This window comes from Ursus maritimus, unplaced genomic scaffold (genome assembly GCF_017311325.1).
Source record: "Ursus maritimus isolate PB19 unplaced genomic scaffold, ASM1731132v1 scaffold_2, whole genome shotgun sequence".
Taxonomy (NCBI): domain Eukaryota; kingdom Metazoa; phylum Chordata; class Mammalia; order Carnivora; family Ursidae; genus Ursus; species Ursus maritimus.
Window position 1 is genome coordinate 97,203,491 of NW_024424452.1, and position 9,473 is coordinate 97,212,963.

A 9,473-nucleotide genomic window follows, 5' to 3' on the forward strand; every position below is an offset into this window, starting at 1 on the left:
AACAAAGTCCTTCAATTTACAAATCAGGAATACAAGGCCCCAAGAAATCACTTGATCAAAATTAAAATTGGAATTTGTTTCTAGGTTCTTCTATTAGTGCCGTTTCAACCGCACTGTATCTATACTAGGTTGAAATTTCTGAAGACAATGTCCATACTTCCATGAGGAAAGTAAGTTGGACAACTGACATAATCATGCATAATTTTTTACCTAAATGTAACAGCAATGATATTTATATGATATTTGAATATTTAATTTGGTTAGTTGGGGCTTTGTTCACAATTTTTAAAATTATTTATATGCTTGAGATTATAGACAACATCAGCCTCCCTATTTCCCTGCACTGGGACTTCTAGAGATAGACGACAGCAGGTGGTTGCTGACTCCCAAGACTGGCATCACAGACCTTGATGCTCTTTCAAGCGTCTTGATGAAATCCACCAAGTATTCATCCTTGTGATTTTGTATTTAACTAAAAATATTTGAACACCTAAACAAAAATTAATAAATGACACTACAAAATTCCTCAACAAAGAGGAAATGAGATATGAAGTAGGAAAGTTTCTACATAATAAACTGCCCCATCTAGCTACTGAATGTGCCTGGTCTTCTTTTCATGTGCTTTCCACAGCTTGTCCTCTAGCCTGTGAATCAGACTTCAGTAATTGAAAAGGTACAATAACAGTAATATCAGGTTAATCTTTTTTTTAAGATTTATTTATTTGAGAGAGAGAGAGAGAGAACACACAAGTGGGAGGGACAGAGGGAGAGAGAGAGAGAATCCAAAGCCAACTCTGTGCTGAGTGGGGAGCCCGATATGGGACTTGATCTCATAACCCCGAGATCATGACCTAAGTCAAAATCGAAGTGGACGCTTAACCAACTGTGCCACTCAGGCACCCCAATGTCAGGCTAAAATGTCAGGCTAATCTTTATCTTCTTTTACAGAGTGAGTTATTGAGCCAAAACAGATCATAAAAGACCAGCCCTGTTAAAGGTTGACTAGAATAATGATGTCACTGGAATTAAATTCTTTTATGTCACATATTTCTTAAACCGATAAATAAAGAGGGCAAGTTATATAGAACATAGGAATATGCATGAGTGGTCCCACCTCCTAGATACCCCTCTAATTTTTCACAGAAATACTTTTTGCTTAGAGGATTTGCGGCATAGAATTCTAGTGTGTCTTCCTTCCCCTGAAAAAATAAGCAACAACCCAATGTAAAATTCAGGTTGCAGGTAGTATGTGTGTTTTAGCTGAATTTATACTGATCTTAGGTTATATTTAAGATAATTTTTGAGATATTTACTACAAATTATTATTATATTTTCAAATGTACTTAAACAAGAGATACTAGATCATTCTTCTATCTTGATTTTAAAAGAAAATAGTATAGTGGGAAATAAAAAATATCTATCAATTTATTTGTAATGATTTTGAAGGGAAGTGTCACTAGACAGCAGCGTCTGTCCTGGAGAAAAAAAAATGAGCTGTACGAGCCTAGGTCAGGAGGTGGGATGTGGCTCAGATAATGATGTTTTAGCATCCAAATTGACCATTTAAAATTTTTCCCTTAGAATAAACCAAGCCACCAAAATGGAGTTAATTCCTACTCAAACAGAGGCATTCTAATTACATCGATTGCTAGTCATTGTCATGTTTAGAACAAAAGGCAAATCATGAAAACCTTTCATTGAGGTCAAGGGTTAGGTTATTAGGGGAAGTCTTAGTTGGTTCTCTCATTACTATTGCCGTTTTAATTTTTTTGTTTTAACTTGTTTGAGTCACCTGTACATAACTTTTTTGAATCATATGAATTAGCTAGAAAAAATGTAGAAGGGTTAATTTGAAAATCGAGAGTACTGATGGAATAATGAATAGGAAATAGAAGGGAACACCAGAGAAACTTTAATCCAGTGGTTATAACACAAAAGTGCTTTGCAAACCATAAACTATGTTAAGATAAAGTGTATCTGTTACTATAGCATCATATGTACACACACACACACACACACACACACACACACACACAAAGAAGGAGTCACTAGTTACTGGATGTTCCACTATGCTGAAATATTATCTTGTTGAGCTGTTTTTCCTTAGCTTTTACTAATGAAATAATTTAATTCCAACCTTTTTTAGGAAGATGGAGAGAATTCTGCCCACCTGCACCTCAGATACCTAATGCTCAGGACATGCTAACCACAGTGAATTATCTCAATACAGCCAAAGTAGCCGTCCTCTGCAAAGAAAATTATCTACTTCACGGACCAAGAGAAATAGTGTGTAAAAATGGACAATGGCAGTCATTACCGCAGTGTATTGGTTAGTAGTTTATTTCTAAACAATGCTACCTAAAAACTGTTTACTAACCTTCTTTGCTTTATCTAAAGAACAGGAAAAACAACTTATGATTTATCTATTGCACTGTATTCTAAAGCATTAAATTGTCATCTAGTTACCCAATTCTGTCACTTTTAAAAACTGTTTCTCTATGAGGTACTTCCAGCAGTGACCACAGAAGAAGAAAGTTTGAGATCTCAACTGGATACTCGCTTCTTTTAAGTATATTTACTTGATATGCAGATTAAGGTGTGTAATGGGTCAGGGCCAGGGTGTAAATTTGGCACCTGCTAGTGTACAGATGATATCTTAAGCTATAGCATTGAAGGGGATCCCATAGAGAATTCGAATGGCTAAATAAGAGAGGACGTCAAAGGAACAGCCTTGAAGACTCTCCGTTACTAGAGATCGGGGATGTGAGAAGCAGCCAGACAGAGTTGTGGAAGAAAAACTAGGGAAGGCTGATGAAATGATTCTAGGACACGATTACATTGTGTGTGTGTGTGTGTGTGTGTGTGTGTGTGTGTGTGTGTGTGTCTGTGCTTGTACGGAGATTCTCCCGCACCCAACAAACAAGTCTTGGACACCTGTGAGGTGTCCTACAATTCACCTAAGTTCTGACACTATCTTATCTACCCGGAGACAGCATCAGACTTCATAGGTTAAGAACGCCGTCATGTTTAGCTTGTCATCTCTGCTTCTGACTGGCTATCCATGGGAGGTTCCCACAACTGCCCTCCTTGGGTTTAGTTAATTTGCTAAAGCAGCTCACAGAACTCAGAGAAACATTTTACTTACTAGATTATGGGCTTATTATAAAAGGATTTAACTCAGGAGCAGCCTGATGGGAGAGATGTATAGGGAAGGTATGAGGAAAGGGCAAGAGCTTCCATACTGTCTCCAGCCCACACTTTTCCCACACCTCCACAAGTTCACCAACCCAGAAACTCTCAGAATCTTGTCCTTTTGGGGTTTTATGGAGGCTTCATTATGTAGGAGTGATTGATTAAACCTTTGGCCATTGGTGATTGATTCAAACCTCCAGCTCCTCTCCCTTCCCTACAGGTCAAGATGGGACTGAAAGTTCCACCCTCTAATCACATGGTTAGTACTCCTAGCAACCAGCCTATCCTCAGGTTACCTATGGGTTCTCCAAAATTCATCTCATTGACGTAACAAAAGACACATGTACTGCTCTCATCATTTAGGAAATCCCCAGGGTTTTAGGACCTCTGTGCCAGCAATGGGGAGAAAGACCAAATATTTATCATAAATCACATTACCAGAGCTAGTGTCCCAGAAGCAATGCTAAGGACATATTGCAAAATGTCATTCAACAGGATAGCGAACATTCAAAGACTGCCTAGAACTAGACAAGATGACTGGTAGTTGAACAATGAATTTAGCTACCTAAAGTAATTGGTAACTTTGCTTAGAGGTATTTCAGTAGAGGGGAATACTTAATTGCATTATATTCAAGAGAGAATATGGGGTGATAAAGTCAGATCAGGGAGGATAGGAAACAAGTAGTTTTGTTCTAATGGGAATAGGGAAATGAAGCAGTAACTAGATAGGGAGTATAAAAAAGGGAAAGTTTTGACATTTTCAGCATGTTTGTATGTTGATGAATGATTTGGCAAGTAAGGAGAAATTGATAATACAGAAAAAAGGGGACAATTCATGGAGTAGAGTCTTTGCTGAATTTAAAGGGGAAGGAATCTAGTGCCCACATGAAAGAGTTAGTCTGAGAAAATGCAGGAATAGTAACTCAAAGAAACAAGAGGTAGAAGAAGTTATTTGGGATAAGAGTATTTATTTGGCTATTTCTTATCTATATATTTGGTGATATATGGGAAGACAAATCAGTACAGTGGAATATATCCCAGACATTCCTTTTTTTTTTTTTTTTACATTTATTTATTTATTTGAGAGAGAGAGAGAGTGGAGGAAGGGGCAGAGGGAGAGGGAAGGAGAATCTCCAGCAGATTCCTCACTGAGCATGGAGCCCAATGTGGGGCTCATCTCATGACCCTGAGATCATGATCTGAGCAAAAATCTCGAGTCGGTTGCTTAACCAACTGAGCCCACCCAGGAACCCCTGTATCCCAGCCATTCTTTTTTCATTCTTTGTTTTAAAGATTTTATTTATTTATTTGAAAGAGAGAGAGACTGAGAGAGAGCATGAGAGCAGGGTGAGGGGCAGAAGGAAAAGCAAGTCCTGATGTGGGACTCGATCCCTGGACTCTGGCATCATGACCTGAGCCAAAGGCAGACACTTAACCAACTGAGCCACCCAGATGTCCTATCCCAGCCATTCTTAACATGAAGTTGAAACATTTATTGACAGGAAAGATGCTATGCTATTATTTGGAATCAGAAAAATAAATAGAAAGTAGTATGTCAATGATTCATTTCAGTAAAACTAAGAGTTTATGATTATGTCCTGATAGACACATGCTATTTGCATAAAATAACAGTAGTCCCAGAGAATAGAAATGGAAAGGGAGTTATTTATTTTTACCTTTCCTCTTTAAATAAAAATTTTTATGAAGATGGTGGGCAGTAGGCCAGATAAGATTTACTTACCTGTGCATCAAGCTTTAAATAAAAACTATTCTTAATACTTATACTTGCATGCTCTTATAATACATATATACTTGATACTTAAGTGTATTTTACTTTAGTGTAAAAGGAAGCACTATAATATTTTTTGGTTATCAGGTTGCAGCATAGAAATCATAAAATGAGTTACTTGAGCTCTCAGACATCATATAAGACATTGAAGGTATAATATAAGGAGATTTATTTATACTACTTCACTCACACTACATGTTGGCTTTCTCTCAACACGTAAATGTTATTTATTTTCCAGAGTCTACACAATATTGTGGTCCCCCTCCACCTATTAGCAATGGAGATATCAGTTCATTCCCATTATCAGTATATCCTCCGGGATCTACAGTCCAATACCGTTGCCAGTCTTTCTATGAGCTTCGGGGCCCCATAGATGTAATATGCAGAAATGGACAGTGGTCAGAACCACCAAAATGCATAGGTGAGTTCTTCATCTTCTCTTGGAGTCTGAGATTTGAAATTCATAGTAAAATTTTCATGGACTAATTTCATAGGATGACTTTTACTTAAACTGAATTCAGCTGAAAACCTGTCTGACATTGATCAAGTCACTTGGTGAGTATTTGGTGGAGTTAGGATTCAGACACAGCAATCTGGTTCCAAATTTCATGTATGTAAGCCTGATGCTCTGGTGGCCTCTCATGTCTACAGAAAAGTTGGGGAGAAAAAAGGTCAACCTCTCCTTAACAGTACATGGACTAGTCTATCATATGTCATCAAGAAAATACTTGGTAAATATCTTACAATCTCCTGGGCTTGGACAAATCTAAAAGTACTAAAAGAAGTTCCTTGTGGTTGCCACTGCCTAGGATGGCTCCTCAAATTTAATCTTGGGCTAATTTCAGCAACTCTGAACAATTCCTATATCAGAGATTATGGGCTGTTGCTTAGTAGTGCCAGGGTGTGCTGTTTACTAGGGGGAATGTTACCTCTCCGAATGCTGAATTTAAAGAAGAATGAGTGGACTCTGATCATGGGGGAAAGTAACACTGCTTCTTTACAGAAATCGATGTTTCACGAAAGTTATGAACCATCAATAATTAGTTTGTAGAAAAGGAGTTCTAAACAAGCAATACAGTAGCTAGTAGAATTTTTGGTCTTGTTGATAGTTACCTTCAAGAATATGCCAAGAGAATACTTAAAGAGATGGTTAGGTTTTTATATATATATTGTTGTCTTCTTCAGCCCACTTTCTGTACTATTTATCTGATAAATGGAAGTAAACTTATTTTTACTATAATATTTGGTAAGATGTTAATACATTCATGTGCTCACACTGTGCACATTTTGGAAACAATGTAAAAGAGAATCCTGAGTTGGGAAAGGAGGGTGAATAACATGGACCGTAATAGAACATTTTAATTTAATCCTATTTGGCATGTGGTTTTTAGGTATATAATGTATAGTGATTAAAAGCATAGGCTCTGAAGTCAAACTGCCAGGGTCCATATTCTGGCTTAAAATACTCACTAAATTGTGTGACCTTGGAAAAATTACTCAATTTCTCTGAGCCCCCATCTCCTCCTGTGTAGCCCAGGGAAATGATGTGTGGTATTTAGAGAAAATGCATACAAAGTACTAAGAACAGTACCTGGGAAACTCAATAAATATTAGCTTTTAATATTTTTTCATAATTTTATTTAATTCCAAAATATTCTTAAATAAAATTTCACTAGTCTTGGAAAGGAAAAGTCATATTATTAATAATTTATTTTTATTATTTCTTCTTTCAGATCCTTGTATAATTTCTGAAGGCAACATGAACAAAAATAACATACAGTTAAGATGGAAAGACATCAAAAAACTTTATGTGAAAACGGGGGATTTTGTTGAATTTGAGTGTAAACCGCCATATAAAGCAAGGACATCAGCGCAGTCATTTCGGATACTCTGCCGGGAAGGGAAATTGGAATACCCCACGTGTGAGTGAAACCAGCATAATTTTGCTGAATGTAATTTTAAAAGTAATCCTACATGTATGTTATACGTATGCATTATGTAGTCAATTCTATACTTATTTTCTTTATTCTTTCAGTGTTGTTTATCTCAGTTTTATTTTGAACTTGGACTTTCAGAGGTTCACAAATTTATAAGCCAAGAGCAGTGCTTCCCTTATTAGGTGGACTTCATTATACCTGGGCAAATCTTCGCACTGGGTCTCCTGTACAAATGGTACCCACAGAAAGTGAGCATGGGCCTTGGTTCAGTACTTAATTCCATCTAACCTCTTCCAATTGTCTAAAATGTATAAGATAACTTCAAGGCTTTCGGAGTCAACTTTACTTCCTCTGAAATAAAGTTGTTATGGTGATATTGATCTTCCTATCACATCAAAAAATACAAAAACTATGACCTCTTATGCTTTTAGCAAGCATTAGTAAGTATTAATAAGTCCTCTAACGGGAGCCAAATTATTCATCAAATACTAAATAATACTTAAAGGCACAAATGCACCATCTTCCACAAATGAGTAGAAGACTAAAACATTTATAAATCCTACTACAGAACTTCTCGTATAGTCAAGAGGTGATATGAACATACACAAAGGTAACTACAGTTAGAAGTGAAAATGATGAGGTTACAATATTGCATTTATAGGATTATCTAGATATGTATAAATACTTAAGAAGATTGAGAGGAAATACAAAGTATGGCTGTAATAATTCTATATGGTTTGAGGTTAACAGGTTAAAGAAATTAGAATACTTGCAAATTTTTATATTTCCTGTATTTTATAATTTTTCATTTTGAATTATATTACTATTACAGTTAAATGAGAGTTATCAAGAACTGTGATTAGAAACCAAGAAAGTAGAAGATGAGAGTGTAAAGACCCTGTAGGTCATGAAACTGATTTCAGGCAAAAAGCCCATTATTTTTTGATGTACCATAGTTCAGGAAAATACCCAACAGGAAGTTTCAGAAATATGCTTTGCATGGTCCTGTATTTTAGGTAGCATTTCATAGTTAAAATATTTTTGGGTCAGCAGGTTTTCTTTTCTTTTTTTTTTTTTAAATATCTATGAATATGCTGACAACAAATACAGGTAAAAATTAAGGTTTAAAATCTTCATGACTATGGATAAAGCAATAGATTCTTCGATATGACTTCAAAACATAAGCAAGAAAAAATAGACAAATTGGACTTCATCAAGATTATAAACCTTTATGCGCAAACAACACTGATAAGAAAATGAAAGCACAGCAGATATAATAGAAGAAAAGAGTAGCAAATTATATATGTGATACGGGACTAGAATTAAAGAACTCTTACAACTCAAAATAGAAAGAACTCTAGAATTAAGGAACTCTAGAATTAAAGAACTCTTACAACTCAAAATAGAAAGACAGCCCAATTTAAAAATGAGCAAAAGATCTAACTAGACATTTCTCCAAAACATATGTATGAATGGCCAATAAGCACATGAAAAGATACTTAACATCATGAATCATTAAGCAAATGCAAATCAAAATCACCATGAGATACTGCTTCCCGCCCACTAGAATGGCTATAATCAGTCAGATAGTAACAAGTAGTTCTAAGAATATGGACAAATTGGAACCCATTTACACGGCTGATGGAAACGTAAAGAGGTACACCCAATTTGGAAAACAATCTGGAAGTTGTTCGAAAGGCTAACCATAGAGTTATCATAGACTCAGTAATCTATTCCTAGATAGATATCAAAAGAAATAAAAACATATGTTCACACAAGCATTGTCCATGAATGTTCATAGCAGAATTATTCATAATAACCAAGAGTAGAAACAACCCAGATGCTTATCAATATACACAAAACATATATCTTATATGATATTACTTATTTATAACCAAGGAATAAAACACTATTGTATGTCACAACATGGATGAACCTTGGAAACTTTATGTTAGGTGAGAAAAGCCAGTCAAAAAAGATGACATATTATGTGACTCTGTTTGTAAGATATGTCCAGAACAGACAAATACAGGGACAGAAGGTAAATCAGTGGTTGCTTAGGGCTGGAGTAGGGAGGCAGGGGCTGATAGCTAACAGTGATAAATGTTCTAAAATTGACTGTGGTGAAGATTATACAACTCTGTGATTATACCAGAAAACACTGAATGTACAATACATTTTAAATGAGTGAATTGTATGATATGTGAAATATATCTCAATAAAGTGATTCAAAAAAAATGGTGGCCAACATGTTAAAATCATGACAAACACTGGGAATTAAAAAATAAAATGAAAAATTAAGACAGTATCAGAATTTATAATGAATTTATACTGACTCAAAGATTGATGGGGTTGAACAAAAAAGTAAAAACTTGTGACTCACGCTGGCTATCTATTAAAACAGCTGATAGGAGGAAGGCAGGTAGAAGTTTCATTTCTCCTCCTCAATTCTGAGGGGGAAATCTTGAAAGGGAACTGTTAACTTAAAAGTTTTAGAATGATAAAATACATATACAGATGTTTTATTTAGAAACAATAGGAAATAGTATTTTATT

General features: G+C 35.6%; 1 protein-coding gene across 2 annotated transcripts in view; it reads left to right on the forward strand.

Moving 5' to 3' along the window:
- The window catches only part of CFHR5 (complement factor H related 5), a 29,891-nt gene extending 21,522 nt beyond the window's left edge, over positions 1-8,369 (forward strand). The window contains exons 8-10 of one of the 2 annotated variants that reach the window (XM_008685082.2): positions 2,147-2,329; positions 5,220-5,402; positions 6,715-8,369. In XM_008685082.2, coding sequence (XP_008683304.2) covers positions 2,147-2,329; positions 5,220-5,402; positions 6,715-6,911 — 563 coding nt within the window. In that variant the 3' untranslated portion in view covers positions 6,912-8,369. The remainder of the gene's footprint in view (positions 1-2,146; positions 2,330-5,219; positions 5,403-6,714) is intronic. The other variant, XM_040634600.1, reaches the window with a different exon arrangement.
- Positions 8,370-9,473: the final 1,104 nt, after the last annotated feature.